Genomic DNA, 19,099 nt, shown 5'->3' with positions numbered 1-19,099 from the left:
AAAGCACTCTGCTCTCCTGTGTGTGTGTTTGTACGACCAGGAACACTGAGCAGAGAGAGAGAGAGAGAGAGAGAGAGAGAGAGAGAGAGAGAGAGAGAGAGAGAGAGAGAGAGAGAGAGCAGTGCCTCCCCCTCTACTGAGAACAAGTTCGCATTTACAACTGCGACCTGGCCAAGATAAAGCAAAGCAGTGCGACAAAAACAACAACACAGAGTTACGCAAACAAGCGTACGGTCAATAACACGATAGAAAGAACTACAGTAATCTCGATTATAAATCTTTCCTACCATGGCAGTCATTCTGAATGCAGGTTGTAGGTGAGTAAAAGTTCAAATTGTTAGTCCTCTGGCTGGATTGCAATAGGAATTAAGCATCACTTTGCACACCAGCATAATGTGGCCTGTAAACCAGGTGTTTCTTAGGGTATGACTATGCCCTCAAAAAGGCCTTATGATATACGCTGAGTCTACAAAACATGTTTTTTCAATGACATATACTATAAAATCAAACTTTATTTGTCACATGTGCCGAATACAACAAGTGTAGACTTTACCGTGAAATGCTTACTTACAAGACCTTAATCAACAGAGCACTTCAAGAGAGTTAACATATCCAGTTTTGATGTCACATGTTAAATCCACTTCACATACACAATTCAGTGTAGATCAAGGGGAGGAGACAGACATGGATTGTGTGCCATTCAGAGGATGAATGGGCAAGACAAAATATATTCAAAGTCCCTTTGAACGGGGTATGGTGGTAGGTGTGGCGCAGTTGGTAGAGCATGGTGTTTGCAACGCCAGCATGGTGTGTGCAACGCCAGGGTTGTGGGTTCCATTCCCACGGGGGGGCCAGAACAAAATTGTTTTGTTTTTTAAATGTATGAAATGTATGCATTCACTACTGTAAGTCGCTCTGGATAAGAGCATCTGCTAAATGACTAAAAATGTCAAATGTAGGTACCAGGCGCACCGGTTTGAGTGTGTCAAGAACTGCAACACTGCTGGGTTTTTCACACTCAACAATTTCCCATGTATCAAGAATAATCCACCACCCAAAGGACATCCAGCCAACTTGACACAACTTTGGGAAGTATTGGAGTCAACACAGGCCAGCATCCCTGTGGAATGCTTTCGATGTAGTCCATGCCTCAACGAATTGAGGCTGTTCTGAGGGCAAAAAGGGGTGTGACTCAATATTAGGAAGGTATTCCTTATGTAATGTATTGTCATAAAGAGTTTAATTTGAATAACTAATTAAAGGCTGGTGGAACCGCTCAGAGGATTCTAGGAAGAACCTTTAGATGATAAAAGGGTTCTTGTAGGAACCATTTATAGAGGGTTCTAGATAGAACCCTCTAGTCTAAATGGTTCCATGACGAACCCTAATTAGAAGGTTCTAGGTAGAACCTTCAGCAAAGTGTTCTACCTAGCAACCAAAAAGCATTCCCCTATGGGGACAAACCAAATAACTCTACATGGTTCAACTTAGCACATTTTTTTCTAAGAGTGTAACAGTCACACTGACCAGGCAGACCAGAGGTAAATAGAAGTGAACAGTGAGTGCTTTGCCTCAGTGAAAATGATAAATATAGGTAACAGCTAAACTCTGGCAGGTGGTGTGTAGAAGTCCCAGTGGGTAGACCAGAGGTAACATTATGGACGACGTTGGATTCATAGCATAACCTTGTCTCAGGATGAAACCTCGTATTTAAATAGGACATTTGTTTACCGCTCTAGGGAAGAGGGTAAACATTCTGGCAACATGGGCTGAGGTAAGTAAGTCACAGACTGGGAAGAACAAAAGTAAACATATGAACACGGTTGTGTTCTCATACGGTCATGATGCAATATAATAACCTTGCTTTAGATTGAACTAATTCAGCCAAATAGAAAGACATTCATTCAACACCTATACAGGCAACAAGATAAATAGAACATTCTTGCGACGCGGGATGTGTAAGTCCCACAGGGAACACCAGCGGTAACATTATGGACAAGGACGGGTGGATTCAAAGCATCATGAGGCATTAGCATAACCTTTTTTCAGATTTAATAGGAAGACATTCACTAACAGTAAGGTTAACATTACTCTCCCAGGGTGAGGTGTTGAAATCACAACGGGATCCTGTCCCCACAGTACAAGACTGACAATAGTGATGTCACAGAATTAGTGTCCCCATCGTTACCTTTCATCTCTGAGGTCCTAGAGGACACAAAGTCCACTACTATTCTGCTACAGAGCACACTGCTATTCTGCTGCAGGTAGCTACAGAGCACACTGCTATTCTGCTGCAGGTAGCTACAGAGCACAGTGCTATTCTGCTGCAGGTAGCTACAGAGCACACTGCTATTCTGCTGCAGGTAGCTACAGAGCACACTGCTATTCTGCTGCAGGTAGCTACAGAGCACACTGCTATTCTGCTGCAGGTAGCTACAGAGCACAGTGCTATTCTGCTGCAGGTAGCTACAGAGCACACTGCTATTCTGCTGCAGGTAGCTACAGAGCACACTGCTATTCTGCTGCAGGTAGCTACAGAGCACACTGCTATTCTGCTGCAGGTAGCTACAGAGCACAGTGCTATTCTGCTGCAGGTAGCTACAGAGCACACTGCTATTCTGCTGCAGGTAGCTACAGAGCACACTGATATTCTGCTGCAGGTAGCTACAAAGCACACTGTTATTCTGCTGCAGGTAGCTACAGAGCACACTGCTATTCTGCTACAGGTAGCTACAGAGCACACTGCTATTCTGCTGCAGGTAGCTACAGAGCCCACTGCTATTCTGCTGTAGGTAGCTACAGAGCACACTGCTATTCTGCTACAGGTAGCTACAGAGCACAGTGCTATTCTGCTACAGGTAGCTACAGAGCACAGTGCTATTCTGCTGCAGGTAGCTACAGAGCACACTGCTATTCTGCTGCAGGTAGCTACAGAGCACACTGCTATTCTGCTACAGGTAGCTACAGAGCACAGTGCTATTCTGCTGCAGGTAGCTACAGAGCACACTGATATTCTGCTGCAGGTAGCTACAGAGCACACTGATATTCTGCTGCAGGTAGCTACAGAGCACACTGTTATTCTGCTGCAGGTAGCTACAGAGCACACTGCTATTCTGCTACAGGTAGCTACAGAGCACACTGCTATTCTGCTGCAGGTAGCTACAGAGCCCACTGCTATTCTGCTACAGAGCACACTGCTATTCTGCTACAGGTAGCTACAGAGCACACTGCTATTCTGCTGCAGGTAGCTACAGAGCACACTGCTATTCTGCTGCAGGTAGCTACAGAGCACACTGCTATTCTGCTACAGAGCCCACTGCTATTCTGCTGCAGGTAGCTACAGTATACAGCATAGGCTGTCTGGCTGCACCGCACAGGGGGAGGTTGAGGACTGCATATGGAATAACTAATACACAAACTACATCACCCCCTCTCTCTCTCACACACACACACACACACACACACACACACACACACACACACACACATATATATATATACACAAACAAAAAAGGCAGATATCTTCTTAGCTACATACTCCTGCCATCTTTCTCAAAGTCAATAAATCAATTTAGGACAATGTCAATATTATCAGTTGGGACAGAATTTAACAATTCATTTTACAGGGGAGAATCAATGAAAACAATGTACCCAGAGACAACCTTCAGCATCAACATCCCACCAAGCTCTCTGTAAACTTGTCTGGGTAGACAGAGGCATCATCCCAAATGGTATCCTATCCTATTCCCTATTTAGTGTACTACTTTTGTCCAGGGCCCTCATAAAAAGTAGTGCACTAAATAGGGAACAGGGTGCCATTTGGGACTTCCAGTGTTTGGACTGCAGAGCCGGAGCACTGAGTAAAGACAGACTGGCCCCTAGTGGAGAGAAAGCCTTAAGAAATTATTTATTGACTTAGTTTGCGGTGTCAACATTTGTTAAGGTCATTCAAATTTTCTACTGGTCTTAAAATGTTGTTCTTCATGCTGTGGAGATCAAGCATGCGTTACATCAGAAACAGGAGTCGGTTTCCCGGGTGCAAATCAAGTCTAATCCTGGACTAGAAAGATAGCTCAATAGAAATTCCCCATTGACATAGATTTTTAGTCCAAGACTAGGCTTAATCTGTGTCCAGGAAACTAACAGACTCTGGGAGTTGTTGATATAGCCAGTGTTACAAGTTAGAACAGTTTAGAACAGCCTGTGTAATACTTGAACTTGAATGAAAAAAAAACAAAAAACATAGAAACGTGAGATGGTGTGAATCTCTGAAACAACAAAAAGAGCCAACTCGAGCACTGGGTTTTTCATTTTATTTAAGGTTTGTTTTTCCAGACGGGCAGTGGACAGTTCAATTCCTTTAAGCTCCTCAATGTGTTTTATATCTCAGCATCATGTTAAAAACCACAGTAGTATGACTGATTGTTGGTTTCACCTGGATCAGTTCATGTTGCTAGTGAATACTGTTTTAATAGGGGACAGCAGGAGAGAGAAAGTGAGCGAGTCAGAAAGAGAGAGATAAAGATGTAGATAGTATGGAGTTAAGACTTCAAAATAAAAGGTTGTGAAGGGAGGTTATTCATTCTCAAGGCCCAGAGAAAGGCAGAGCGCTCCTTGGATTAAATTGCTAGCCGTCGTTTGTCGTCGTCTTCTAGCACCTTCCTTTCACACAATCTCCGATATTGCATTACGTTATTTCAATTCTCAGTCTTTTTCCACAGGTGCATATCAGGACATCTAGGAAGCCTTTTCATCAACCCTTTTCATCATTTATCTGTTGGGCCTTCTTGTGACTTTCCTGATAAGGGTTTAGCTACTGTAGTTGCCACACAGTGGCACTGTGTGTATCAGACCAAACCCTACATCTTAGGATGTCCCATTATTAGACTACATCTTCCCTCCAACAGTCTTTAAAGTAAAATTCCACCCCAAAACATTCAGTCCATTGCTGATACAGTCCCAAACTTTCAAAATACAGAAAAACAGCCGGAATGATGCATTTTGCTTCATATGACGACGCAAAACGTAGCATCTTATGATAAAAAGAGCATCATAACAGCTGTATTTCTGTATTTTGAAAGTTAAACATTTTAACTTGATTGCTGCCATGCAAAACATTTTGGGACGTCAACAATCGACTAATGAAATTATATCAAAATATAATTTTGGGGTGTTTTCCTTTAAATATTGTTCTTCATTTTTTTGCCTCCACTCCAGCCATTCTTAGTTTCTCCAGAACTAGCATGTAACGTGCTGAGGTCTGGTATCTTGACACTTGGCCTATTCTTCTTCCAATCTGAGAATCGTCGTGAGACTAATTATTATTCTTCCAACCCCGGCGGTCAGTCCCCCAGTTAGGCAGTGCTCCATCCTCTGATACAGAGGTTGAACTGAATCTTGCCTCTACTACAGGATGGGGCACCATGACCCCTGACCCCAAAGGGAATGTGGGTTTTAATGACCTGTACAAGACAGGCCATTGGGGTACATTCCAGGCAGACTACATTGCAGTTGCATGCCAGATCTCACAATGCCTATATCTCACAAGGTGTTGTATCAGCTAACTAGTTAATCAGGTATAGCTAATCAGTTATATCAGTTAACCGCATATGATATAGCAGACTGACACCGGTCAGCAAAGTCGATGACCATTGGCTGCTGCGAGTGCAGCGTGACTGCAATATTGTCAGCCTGGAACGTGACCATTGTGACCCTGCCTAACAGGGAACCCGAAGCAGATTGGCTTGGCTGTGCCCTCAACTCCCACATCCTAACATTATATCCATCTGTCTGCATCATTTTCTGTCATCTGAACCAATTAAAACAAGCCTGAAGTCATTTTTAACCATGGTTTTCTCTAAAGATTTTCAATCCCACCTCTTAATCAGTTAAACTAAGGCATTTGGTATCATTTTGCCTTAAAGTTAGAGTTCGCCTTAAAGCTTCTCTGCACTGAGTGTTAACCGTTTCATTCAGTCTCCTGTTTTATTCAAAGTGGGGAGGATGAGGGCCCTTGGGGCAAAGCTTTAAGAGCAGATTCACTATTCAGTTTGTTGCTTCATTCTCAGAGTAATCGTGACTTCACTTTTTTCACACCGATTTACCTATAGGTTTCATATTTAATCATAAATTTACTTCTTAAAAATGACTCACGCTAGCTAATCTTGATTCCTGTACATTTGGAGTTATCGTCTTGGGTGTCACAAAATGTATCACTGCTCCTATTCTCTGTGCTCGTCTAGATCATACGGACAGACTCCACGTGAAGCTCAGAGTAGTCAGCACCGGTCTGATCCCAAACAACTCACCTGGGTCGTGTTCATTATGCACCAAACAAAAGAAAACAGAAAACCGTGAGGGACTTACATGGACTTATCTGCCCAATAAGAAACGCTCCATTTCGTTTTCCGTTTGAAAACGTTTGATTACGGTGCATCCTACTGAAGACGACCCTGACTACTGGAGCTCAGTGGGGTCAGGCAGTAGCAGACAAAAAGGGTTAACAGGCCATTCATGTCATGTGCCACGAAAACCGAAACAAACAAATAGGCCTTTAGAATAGAAAAAAAGGAGGAAGGAGAAAGAAAAAGAAAGCCTTGTTATTTTGTTAATCATTTTCATAATCTGATAATCTGCAGATTAGTGTGTGTACTGTATCTGTATTGCATTGGGGATCGGGATTACGACATGGGTTGGGGGTAGTCTGCTGTAATCTGTCTTTAGTTTAGTGGCGGTCCCCGGCGGCGGCGCTCTGTAGCAACTCTGTGGCGCTTTGGCCTGGGGGTCTGAAGGCTGTCTGGAAGCCTGGGGGAGGGCTGTGGAATTGGCTGGGGTTGGGGTGTGTGGGCTGGGTCAGGCCGGGCAGGTAGGGGGCCCAACCAGAGCCTGCTCTGTGGTGGAGGTGTGGGTGTGAGGCAGCCTGGTCTAGGAGGCCATGGTGGTGGCTGTGGTGGAGGGACTGGTGCTGCTGGTTCTGGGGCTGCTGGGGGAGTGATGGCAGTGCAGGGCCGTCCATCTCTGTCAGGGCCTGGAGGGATTTGAGCCAGTGGGGAGGGTTCTGGTCTTCCTGGAGGCAGTCTAAACTGCTGCCTGCTGAGGCTGGGATGCCTGAGGTGAGGAGAAAGAAAGAGGTGAATGGAGAGAGTAGATGATCTCACTCCCAACCAGAATCTACAGACAATTTGAATCAGCTGTGCAGTGCTAGGGCAAAAAACTAAACGTGCAACCCTTGGGATCCCTAGGACAGAGTTTGGGAAACAGTGCAGTACAATACATTTGTTTATAATAAACACATTTAAAGTTACTCACTACCTGTGATGATAGCTGGGTCCATCCAGCTGGCCGTACCGTCCCAGCTGAGACTGTGTGAGAGTCCCCCTGGCCCGTTTAGCCCCCCAGGACCCCCCATGTGGTTCATACTGGAGGAAGAGGAGGAAGAGGAAGAGGAGGAAGAGTTGGGGAGACCCCCGAAGTTGATGTTGATGTTGGGGAGGAGAGCTCTCAAACCGTCCTGCCATTCTTTCACATTGAGGCCGTCTATAGAACTGCTGTTTTCTGCAGAGAGAAAAAATACATTTCATTAGAGATAAGTGAGAACATAAGGAGTGCTGCTTTGCTTCTGTAAAAAGATAAAACGGTAGATAAGACATTTAATATAGATTTGTAAGTCTTCACAGGCCAAAACACAGAAATGTATCTGCGTGTAATGTTTCTCGCAAGGTCAATATGACATGATCAAAACAGGCAAAACGATTACATATGTTTTGACATACAATGCTTGTACGTTCATACTGAACAGATGTGCTAAACCCGACTCAACCAGGGTTAGGGTCAATTCCATTTAACACAGGTCATAACTGACCCCGACACTCCCAGAAAACAGACCCAGGGTATCCTACCTGACATGGGGATCCCTCCCAGCCCTGTATTGTGACTGTGGTGCTGAGGAGGCATGCTCAAGTCCAGGAAGTTGCTATGTCCTCCTCCAGCATTGGCCGAGTGGTTCAAGTGTGAGAGGAGGTGGTTATTGTTGCGTGCCGAGGGAGGCATACCCATCCAGGTATGCCGAGCTGCAGCGGCCTGGGCAGCCTGACTTCCACCATGATGACTGCTCTGACTCTGGGAACCAGGGAAACTAAAGGAGCTAGAAATGTGCCTGTGGTGAAGCTGAGAGAGGCGGGGTGGAGGTCCAATGCTGCTGGGGAAATGGTTGGGGTTGGAGAGGGGCATGTGGAGGCCGTGGTGGGACCCGGGGTGGTGGAGGCCGAAGGGGCTGGGGGACCCCAGAGGACTGTGCTGGTCCTGGACTGACAGCTCCTTCTCAATGAGGTCAGCCAGGGCCTTCCGTGTCACGTCAAAGGGGTCGAAGCCCAGGTCGTCGTCCTGCTGCTGTTTAGTAGAGGAGCCGAAGCCGAAGGCTGCCTGCCAGTCTGTGGAGGAGGAGACCGGTATTGTGTCTGAGGAGAGCAGGATGGAAGAGTTAGCAAGTGGTTATTGGTTTGAAACCTGATGAACTCTTTAGCTGAAACGTTAGTCAAATAAATCCACAGCAAGGAGAGACAAGTGTGTAACTTTTGTTTTCATTGGCACACGGTTCGAACAGTGGAGCAGAAACTGCATTGTTAATGGAAGCATTGTCTCTTAACCGTGACAGAGTGTGTGCGCTCGCGCATCTCCGTGATTCTGCCCCACACAACCCACCTGATGCGAAGAGGCTCTGTGGTTCGGGGGTCATGGGCCAGTCGGATCCCCCTCTAGGCGAGCTGGCGAAGGGGGGCAGGCCGGACGGGATGGGGTTGGGGTGTCTGAAGTTACTGTTGTCTGAGAACAGGGACTGGGACTCTGCAGCAGCCCCCTCGAAGGGCGAGCGGGCGGTGAGGTCTGCTACAGTGATGGGAACCACCAGACTGTTGGGGGGCTTAGTCAGCCCCGGGGGAGGGGAAGGGGACTCACGGTTAGGCATCTGGAAGGGGGAAAGAGGAGTAAGGGGACGAAATTAGTGGGGGGATACCGTTAATGTCTAACATTTGTAAACAATAATAATTCATAATGAAAACAAATCTTTTAAAGGTCCAACCAATGCAGCTGTTTTTATGTCAATATCAAATCATTTCTTGGTAACAATTAAGTACCTTACTGTGATTGTTTTCAATAAAAATGGTCCAAAATAAATTTCAAAAATGCTTCTTAGCAAAGAGCAATTTCCCAATCACTAATTTTGCTAGGACTGTCTGGGAGTGGTCTGATTGAGGAGCAGAACACTAGCTGTTATTGGCAGAGGGGTTTGGAACTCTTATTGGTCTATAACTAATTTACTGCCTGGTGATGTCACCAGGCAGGCCAAACCTCCATCCCACCAAAACATGCTGAAATTTCAGCCGGTGTTTTCAAACAGCTCTTACACTAAAATGGCATTATCATAATTTTCACTGTATTATTCCAACCTCGGTGTGGAAATATATATAAAAAGCAGGAAAATCCTATTTTGGACTACACTGGGCCTTTAAAAATGGCTCAGGGAAGAAACAGTCTAGTCTGGATAGATATGACAATAATTTCTCTAATACCATCCTATGTACTACATGTAATAAAGTCATTATCTATACATTTATAAGAATCTTGAAAAGACATTCAAATTATTAAAACATACTGTACTTCATGTTAAATTACCTAAAAAGGTAGCAAAAGTCTTCTTACCTGTTGTAAAGTCTCTCCATTCACCATACCTATTGATTCCGGAGGTTTGTCGCTGGGACTAGAGTGAAACAGAAACAGACCAACATCAGACTACGCAGCTGTGTAGTTCATGGCCTAACAAAAGGGACCAAAAAAGGTGGCCAGTTTGGCCTGTGAGTTATAGCCTTTTCAGTTCACTCTATTGTTCACATTTCCCTTTTCAGCAACTATAGTGAATGTGTAACCTCGTCTTCTCAGTACAGCTTGGTTTAGCTCGACTCCAGCCGGCCTTTATGTCTGTCGCGGTAATAACGGGATCACTGTCACAATTGGAGTAGAAGGGGGACAGAGCTCATCCCTGTGTCCAGCCCCAAGCCCAGCCTCACTAATATTAGACTAGTAGCCTGGCAGATAGGAGCGTTGGGCCAGTAACCGAAAGGTTGCTAGATCCAATCCCCGAGCTGACAAGGTAAAAATCTGTCGTTCTGCCCCTGAGCAAGGCAGTTAACCCACTGAAGACGTGGACGTCCATTAAGGCAGCCCTCCGCACCTCTCTGATTCAGAAGGGTTGGGTTAAATGCGGAAGACATTTCAGTTGTACAACTGACTAGGTATCCCCATTTCCCACTAATGTACTACTATATATTACCCGTTGCTGTCACAATTAGAAGAGAAGGGGGACAGGGCAGCCCCCTGGCCAGACCCCATCCCTGTGTCCGGCCCCAGGCCAAGTCCTAACCCGTCTGAGGTCATGACCTCTGGGTCCAGACAGCAGTCTAGCAGCGGAGGAGATTTCCTGTCCTCTGACAGCCCATTGGCCAGTTTGCCACCATACCCCGATAGTGTTGGCCACCCATCCTTGCCGTTGCTGGGTCTGTGTTGAGAAATTGACAAAAACAAGAGGTCAGCATGAAAGAGAGAGATGTTGTGCGGAAGACTTGGAGAGAGAACTGTGTTCTAGCTGTTAATGCCACAGCCTTCAGTGCAAATATTAGCTTTTTTGGGTTTGCGGCGAGAAGTTTCACTTTTTTTTTTAAATATATTTTTTTATTTCACCAGGTAGGCTAGTTGAGAACAAGTTCTCATTTGCAACTGCGACCTGGCCAAGATAAAGCAAAGCAGTTCGACACATACAGCACAGAGTTACACATGGAGTAAAAACAAACACACAGTCAATAATACAGTAGAAAAATACGTCTATATACAATGTGAGCAAATGAGGTGAGATAAGGGAGGTAAAGGCAAATCATATCAGGTTTATTTGCCATTCAAATAATGTATTCATTACATGTATCAATGGATGTTACTCACCCAAGGTCTCACAATAAAAGCACACAATAGAAACTGCAAGAAGGAAATATGCAAATACATTGTGTATACCAGGGTTTCCCAACCTCGGTCCATGTTTTGTTTTTTCCCCCCTAGCACTTCACAGCTGACTCAGAGCAGCAACGCTTGATGAGTCGGTTTATTGAATCAGCTGTGTGGTGTGGTAGGTCAAAAACCAAAACGTGCACCCGGGAGAGGGGGGGGGGACCCAGGACAGAGGTTGGGAAACCTTGGTCCACACAACCAGCAATTAAATCAGAAACCTGATTTACCTGACAAATAAGGTCAATGTCGTCAAATCAAGGGATGCTGCGTGGAAGAAAAAGATAGAACGGAGAACCAAAACACCGAAATGTACCTTTGTGTAGAATTTGAAGATTTGCTTTTTGACTTCTCCCCTGAACACGTTGGTGTTTGTAGAAAGCTGGGGTTCATTTTGTAGAGGTCCTGGAGTAGTTTCTGCTCGTATTCTTGGTGTTTCCCGGCCTGCGGACACAAACATTACGTGAAGTCATTTTAGCAGCGAATAATAACAATGCTCCCGCTGTGCACCCAACTCAATTCAACTGTGTGGCAGCGACTATAGGAGTTGGCTATACAACGACTATAGGAGTTGGCTATACAACAAACAGATCTGGGACCAGGCTAGATTCAAGAAACAGTAATGCGGACGTCTGAAGTAATTTGAAGTAAATACGATGCAAAATTGCGGCAGACACAAAAAAAATCTCTAAAGGGAAGAATATATAAAACAGTCAGGCCTATCCCTTACATCTGAATGAATTAACTTTATTGATCCAAGAGAAGAAACTGGATTGGTCACCATCATAGGACACATACGCCCTGGCCTACTGACACCCAGGCAAGTACAATACACGACGTCAAGTTATCTGCCATCTCTATTCGCCCACCAACAAACACACAGAAAGGAAGAATAAAGGTTTGTTTACCTGCATCTCCTCTTTCGTAAAGCTAGCCGCCTCATCCCCCAGCTCATGTAGATACATACAGTCTGGTTTGGGACACTGCATGCTTTTGAGGAAGTAACTGCAGTATTTTGTTGTGCCTAAAGAAGCCTGCAATACAAAAACATACAGAAAGCTCAGTGAAAATGTACTTGTGATGACATTCTGTTGAATGTTCTCTTCAGCTGAGGTTCCCTCTAATCTATTGCGTAATATTCTTATCCAAGTCAGCAGTCATATAGTATTTGATAGCATTCCTTACAAAAAGTCAACAAATACTTCTAGGACCAGTTTCCCCAGACACAGTTTTAGCCTAGTCCTGGACTTAAATGCACCTTCAATAGAATTTATCCATTGAGAATTGTTATCCAGGACCTGGTTTAATCTGTGTCTGGGGAAACTGGCCCTGAATGTCTGTTCCTGTGTGTTAAGTCTCACACCTTGAGTGTTCTACCGTCCACCACCACATTGTTCACACATTGTATTGCTCTGAGGGCGTCTTCAGAGCGGATGTAAGTGACATAAGCACTGGCACTGGGACCCTGTGGATCAGAAAACAGTGAAAATTAAAAATGGGTAGTTCATGTCACATTCTCCATATTTACATTTGACAGGAAATCACCTGCTGTTGAATTCAATCCCACATAGTGTTGTCGTGATAACATCATTTGGACTTCGATACTAGGTTTAGTGTCGCGATAGTCAATACCGAAACGAAACCACGGCATAAAGGTGTATTAGCCAAAGCCACAGGATGGCATTTGAACCAGACAGATCGTTTGAGTTCAATATCATTAGAAACGAGGTGGATTTTTCAGAGACAGCCGCGTGTGCATTAACGAATCAATGACACAATCATACGATCAATTTGACTTTGGTAAAAACAAACTACATAACATAATGCTAATCATTTATTTGAATGGTGAATCTCTATTGATAAACTGGGTAAATAAGAATAGGCCAATGCCTAGGCCTATTCACAATACAGGTGAATACATATTCAATAGGAGTGTGTGTGTGTGTGTTGCACTGAGTTATTGAGCATGTTTTGGGTGATATCATGAGGATAAAGATTCCCTTCCATTTGGGAATTATTTTATTGTAGTGATCAACATTTGCATAGAAGAAACAAATCTCTTTTATAAAAGTGCGTACTAAGATCTAATGACGTCATTTACACACAGTGAGAGAGACTGGAGAGATGTGATGCTGAGGAAACAACGAGTTTTGGGGCAATGACTATGGTTTTTGGTGAGAATTAGCCTTGAAATCAGCATATTTTGAATTATGTTTATATAATATCTCAAACAAAGTACTAGGGTAGTGAACTGATGTTACCTTCAGCTGTAAGCTAGCAAGGAAAGCTAGCTTACAAAGTTGGAAGCTACCGGTAATCTTCATGTATTGTAAAGCGTTCTAGCCTATAATGGACCATGTTTTGTGAACAGTTATTTGCAGTTGCAACATTTCTACATGCCGTGTTGCATTATTCAAATGGGTTCACTTCTGTGCAGCACGAGTGGGGAGCGAACATGATGCAGCCCAGCATTGTGTTAGCTCCCCTCTCTCAATCAGCAGACGACGTGAGACATTTGACAGAAATATCAGAAGTAACAAATTCTAACACCAAACCGTTTTTCATGTTCTGGTATCGAAAGAGTACCAACGTTTCGGGAAACCGTGTCACAATAATCCCACATCTTATGATGTGCCACTTAGCAGGCACTTTTATCCAAAGTGATTTACAGTAGACAGTGTAAATATTTTTGGTTTGGGATCTCTGCTGGAATTGAACCCACGACCGTGCCTTTAACCCAACTGAGCCACATAGAACCAGCTCTAACCTGTGAACCTGCATATGATGTGCTGTTGTTGATGACCACCTTGTGTATTTTCCCAAACTTCCCAAAATACTCTGGCCTCTTTAGAACCTGTGGAGAAACAGAGACAAATAGAGGGATGATTGTACTATGCTCTAGCATTATGGGAAATTGTTCAAACAGATTTGTATAAATACAGTTGGGAGGGAAAACAAATATAGCTAGGTCAGTAGACCAGAAATATGATCAAGTAAGAGAATAGTGAGATTAAATGCTATTTCGCTCACATTAACTAGGTTATGGCTGAAGCACAGTGGAGGGCTGGGGACTTAGATTTAGCGTGTGTGTGTTAGAACAATGTTCTAAATTATTTTGATCTTCACCCACATCTGTGGACGTCAAGTAATCTACAATAAAACTACGTACTCTATGTGCAACAGCTCATTTAAGCAGCAAAAAAACATTGCCCAGGCAAACAAGCATGCATGGGTTAACTGTAAAGGGAATGGGATAGTAGATCACATGGAATGTATTTCATATAGAACAAGAAACCTATGACATTTAGCTTAAAACAACACCCAAGTAACACTCAGGATTTCCAGAAATCCTAGTTGGAGGATTCCCAATTTCTGGAAAACCTGAGAATTTTGGCAAACGTTCTTGGAATTTTGCCACCTTAACTATAAAAAAAACAAAAAGTATAATAATACATGCCATTTGAGACGCTTTTATCAAAAGAGACTTAAAGTCATGCAATGCATTCACTTCACGTACGGGTGGTCCCGGGAATCTAAACCACTATCCTGGCGTTACAAGTGCCATGCTCTACCAAATGAGCTACAGAGGACCACATATTTACCCCTAGGCAAAGAGCCGTGTTTCTCATATCCAGCCGTGGGATAGCCACACAGTCAGCCCATAGCATAGACATAAAATGTATGCCTATGTAAGTGGCAGCAGTCTTGACATTTTAGGTAGGAAATTCACTAAATATCTTCATTTTCGGTATGCCAGCGTTTCCTTTGGGTGTGAGGGGGCCTCAAGATTTGCATAAAAGAAAAACTACAAACCGGTTAGTCATTTTATAAAAGAGAGGGTTAAAAAACAACAACCCCCAATTCACACACACGTCTATATTTATGTAGGAGGCTTATATTGTGGAATCGAACACCAGGTTTCTCTGCACCACCCTGACCCTGTGTGTGTGTGTGTGTGTGTGTGTGTGTGTGTGTGTGTGTGTGTGTGTGTGTGTGTGTGTGTGCGCACGCGTCCTGTCTCACCTCTGGGTCTGCGAGCCTTTGAGAGAGCCCGACCACAAACACCAGGTTTCTCTGCACCACCCTGACACTGGCCAGGTGTTTCCGATTCTCTGTCACCTTCTGTTTCTTCTCGTTCTGCTTCTGCTTCTTCTCGTTCTTTATCCTCTGAATCTCCTCCTGTGACAGTGGCTTGTACACCGCAGGGTCCTCCGGGTACGGCTGGATAGTAGGGGGAAGAGATAGAAAGGTAGGTAAGCTCACCTGTACGTAGGTACAGTGTATTTGTAAAATTTGCCAACCCATTGAATTTTTCTCAAAACATTTTTTACAACCTTACTCTAAAATGTATTCAATTGCTCCCCCCATCAATCTACACACAACACCCCATAATGACAAAGCAAAGATATGTTTAGAAAGTTTTACAAATGTATTAAATAAAATGGAAATATCCCATTTATCGAAGTATTCAGACCCTTCACTCAGTACTTTGTTGAAGCACCTTTGGCAGCGATTACAGCCCAGAGTCTCCTTGGGTATGACACTACAAGCTCGTCACACCTGTATTTTGGGAGTGTCTCCCATTCTTCTCTGCATATCCTCTCAAGCTCTGTCAGGTTGGATGGGGAGAGTCGCTACACAGCCATTTTCAGGTCTCTCCAGAGATGTTAGTCCAAGCTCTGGCTAAGCCACTCAAGGACATTCAGAGACTTGTCCTGAAGCCACTCCTGCGTTGTCTTGGCTGTGTGCTCAGGGTCGTTGTCCTGTTGGAAGTTGAACCGTCACCCCAGTCTGTGGTCCTGAACACTCTGGAGCAGGTTTTCATCAAGAATCTCTCTATACTTTGTTCTGTTCATCTTTCCCTCGATCCTGACTTGTTTCCCAGTCCCTGCCGCTGAAAAACATCCCCACCACATGATGCTGCCACCACGCTTCACCATAGGGATGGTGCCAGCATTCCTCCAGACGTGACACTTGGCATTCAGGTCAAATAGTTCAATCTTGGTTTCATCAGAACAGAAAATCTTGTTTCTCATGGTCCGAGAGTCCTTTAGGTGCCTTTAGGAAAACTCCAAGTGAGATGTCATGTGCCATTTATGGAGGAGTGGCTTCCGTCTGGCCACTCTACCGTAAAGGCCTGATTGGTGGAGGTCTAGGACAATTCCTTTGACTTCATGACTTGTTTTTTTCTCTCTGACATGCACTGTCAACTGTGGGACCTTACATAGACAGGTGAGTGCCTTTCCAAATCATGCCTAATCAATTGAATTTACCATAGATGGACTCCAATCAAGTTGTAGAAACATCTCAAGGATGACCAACGGAAACAGGATGCACCTGAGCTCAATTTTGAGTCTCATAGCAAAGGGTCTGAATACTTATGTAAATAAGGTTTTATTTTTAATATTTGTAAAAAAATTCTAAAAAACAGTTTTGCTTTTTCACGTTGGGGTATTTTGTGTGTAGATTGATGAGGGGAAAACATATTTGATAAATTTTAGAATAAGGCTGTAACAAAATGTGGAAAAAGTCAAGGGTTGTGAATACTTTCCAAATGCACTGTATATCCTTCTGGGGAGAGTTGGGAGCAGAATAATAATATTCTACTATATTGTATGTAACATTTGCATAACGCCTATGTTTATTGACAGCACCACCCGCCAGCCAGCCTCACTTTTCTGCAGGATGGGCAGAGGCTGTTTTTGTCTGTGTGGAGGCAGTGCCAGCGGAAGGGTAAGGTAAGGGCCAGGGTTAGGGGTAAGATAGGTTATGTACCTTTCTGCAGGCAGGGCAGAGGCCATTCTCATCTGTGCGGATGCGGTGCCAACAGAAGCGGCAGATCTGGTAGCCGCAGGTGCAGGGGAAGAAGTTTACGTCGTCAATCTCCAGCGGCTCCATGCACAGAGGGCACTCCATGGAGTCGTCCTTTATCTCGGGGCTGTGGGACATCCTATGGCACGGCGAGGGGGAGCAGTTGTCACGGCTGGTCACGGGCTGGGAGGGAGGAGCGTAGTAAGGGATGAGAGGATAGAAAGTTGAGATGACACAATTGCTACTCAGAAACTCTATTTGGAGTATTTCTGAAGTATATAAATTGTGAATAATGGAGAACATGAAGAGTACACACTACTGTCAATTAAAAATGTAGGCCTAAACCGGACCCGCTCACTTAAGTTAGTAGTACTGGTAAAGCGAGATGTCCTATTATCATGTAGCCTAAGCTAAATGGTATGAGGCTCATCAATATCTTCTGCCTGTGTTAGCAGTTGTTACAAAGTAGTGGCTTGTGGAAGTCACAAACAAATGAGGTGGTGTTTTGACAGTAGGAGGGCGTTCTATCTTGTAGCTGTCAACTGTATTACATCACAGGTTGATCAAATAAACAGGCCTATCGAATCTTGGAGTTTGTTGAGGATGAGTTTGCGCTTGTCTGGGATGTAAATTGCAAATTGGATGTTACTGAAACAGAGCTAGTTATTGATTGCAAGTAGGCTAAATATGTCGTCAAACTAGCTAGCTACATGCCAGCTAACGTTAGCTACAAGGGTAATACGTGTTGGTTGAATTGCAATTCAAAATCCGTTGCTAAACTACAGCCTAAATACGAAGGGCTTCGCGCCCCTATCCGCTCTCTGATGCAGCTGTACAAGCAAGCAGCAAACGTCAGCTGACTGATAGTTACTAGCTATGCCAACCAGCTTGATAGCTAACTAACGTTAGCATGTTGCTAATGGTTTGCAATGATTCTCTAATGTTAGTTCGCAGCATGACATTATGTATTAGCTAGCCAAAGCCGTTCAGGTGCTAAAACAAAATATAAGACTCAAGTCGACGAGTAAAAGGACATGCAATTAATGTTGGGTTGAATAAATAGTTAACCAAAGTTCACAAGACATGGAGTCTTGTGAATACAAAGTGACAGCTTGCTAACCAACGAAAGTGCTAATAGGCTAACATTAGCCTACAAGCTAACTTCAGAATCTAGGCTGGCATTCGCAGTTAGCTAACCTGGCTAGCTAGCGGCTGCGGCCTACTAACGTTAGTTTACTAGCTAACAGACGCCGACACAGTAAACCATTGACAGTTCATTAAATCCACAAATAGACAACGATGCAAAGGATGGCATTGACACAGAAAATTTATCAATTCGTTTATGCAACCATGGAGCTAATGCTATTTTGCCACGAAATCAGTAGCAGACAGTTACAATAATAGTTTGGGCTAGCTTGCTAGCCACTTACCCTGTCCGTATTACAGGGATTCCACTCCAAATGGACAGTCACACAAAATTGGGCGGGGATTGCTAATGTCTCTGAACTGTCCAGATTTGTATAGATAGACACTTTAGATTATGTTAGGTTTATTATTTCGCTATAATTCAAAAGGCTTGATAGATGTTTTGCCCTTTTCTTTCTTATCTGTAGAGACACTTTACGCTCTAACCACCATCTTAACTAGCGTTAAAATAGGGAGGAGGGAATGGGGCAAGCGCTCAGTACGCACTGAGGCTGCGTGGGAGGCGATCAACAATGCATTGTGTGAAATGTAGTTAATTATACTTTCAGTCTGGATACTTATGACGGGCAAATATCAAATTGGGTGGTTGGTAAACAAAATCCCGGCAAAAACTAAATCACGGCTCTTCTGGGAATGGGCCTGGTGGTGTGTTTGAAGTAGAGGGAGTACTTTATTTATTATTTTATTTAACCCTTACTTTACCAGGTAATTTGACTGAGAACACTCATTTACAGAAACAACCTGGCGAATAGTTACATGGGAGAGGAAGGGGAATGAATGAGCCAATTGTAATCTGGGGACGTTTAGGTGGCCATGATGGTATGAGGGCCAGATTGGGAATTTAGCCAGGACATGGGGGTTAACACCCCTTCTCCTAGTGACCCGTCTGCAAGACAGGGCTTAGCATGTCTCTCGAGGAGGCCAAAAATACATTTTGGCTTGGAAAAGTTGAATATTTTCAGAAGGGGTCGGGTAATTGGTTAAGGGAGGAGGATTGGATGGAAAGAGAAAGAAGGTTGAAAAAACGGAGGGAGGC

The 19,099-nt window shown here is 44.1% G+C and overlaps 1 protein-coding gene across 2 annotated transcripts; it reads right to left on the bottom strand.

The window, feature by feature from the left end:
* Positions 1-4,299: 4,299 nt before the first annotated feature.
* LOC115152376 (CCR4-NOT transcription complex subunit 4) lies at positions 4,300-18,554 on the bottom strand. Of its 2 annotated transcripts, none has more exons than XM_029697190.1 (13): positions 18,288-18,554; positions 16,822-17,040; positions 15,070-15,267; positions 13,814-13,900; positions 12,410-12,511; positions 11,955-12,080; positions 11,363-11,490; positions 10,325-10,549; positions 9,697-9,754; positions 8,701-8,962; positions 7,899-8,456; positions 7,309-7,554; positions 4,300-7,107 (listed from the first exon to the last, which is right to left on the bottom strand). In XM_029697190.1, the coding sequence occupies exons 2-13, from the start codon at positions 16,993-16,995 to the stop codon at positions 6,725-6,727; spliced, it is 2,547 nt and encodes an 848-aa protein (XP_029553050.1). In that variant the 5' UTR covers positions 16,996-17,040; positions 18,288-18,554; the 3' UTR covers positions 4,300-6,724. The 2 variants fall into 2 exon arrangements, with proteins under 2 accessions (XP_029553050.1, XP_029553051.1); XM_029697191.1 differs by having other exon boundaries at positions 6,725-7,107; positions 7,312-7,554; positions 18,288-18,553.
* Between the last annotated feature and the right edge of the window lie 545 nt (positions 18,555-19,099).

The sequence above is a fragment of the Salmo trutta genome, chromosome 17, assembly GCF_901001165.1.
Source record: "Salmo trutta chromosome 17, fSalTru1.1, whole genome shotgun sequence".
In the NCBI taxonomy this organism is placed as follows: Eukaryota; Metazoa; Chordata; class Actinopteri; order Salmoniformes; family Salmonidae; genus Salmo; species Salmo trutta.
The sequence above is the reverse complement of the archived record's forward strand: the minus strand, read 5'-3'. Positions and strand labels throughout refer to the sequence as shown.

Coding starts and splice junctions, on each gene's coding strand:
- LOC115152376 (XM_029697190.1), bottom strand. CDS start 16,995: ATGTCCCACAGCCCCGAGATAAAGGACGACTCCATGGAGTGCCCTCTG. Junction 13,901..15,069: donor AAAGGCTCGCAGACCCAGAG/GTGAGACAGGAC, acceptor GTTTCTCCACAG/GTTCTAAAGAGGCCAGAGTA. Junction 12,512..13,813: donor CATCATATGCAGGTTCACAG/GTTAGAGCTGGT, acceptor TCTGATCCACAG/GGTCCCAGTGCCAGTGCTTA.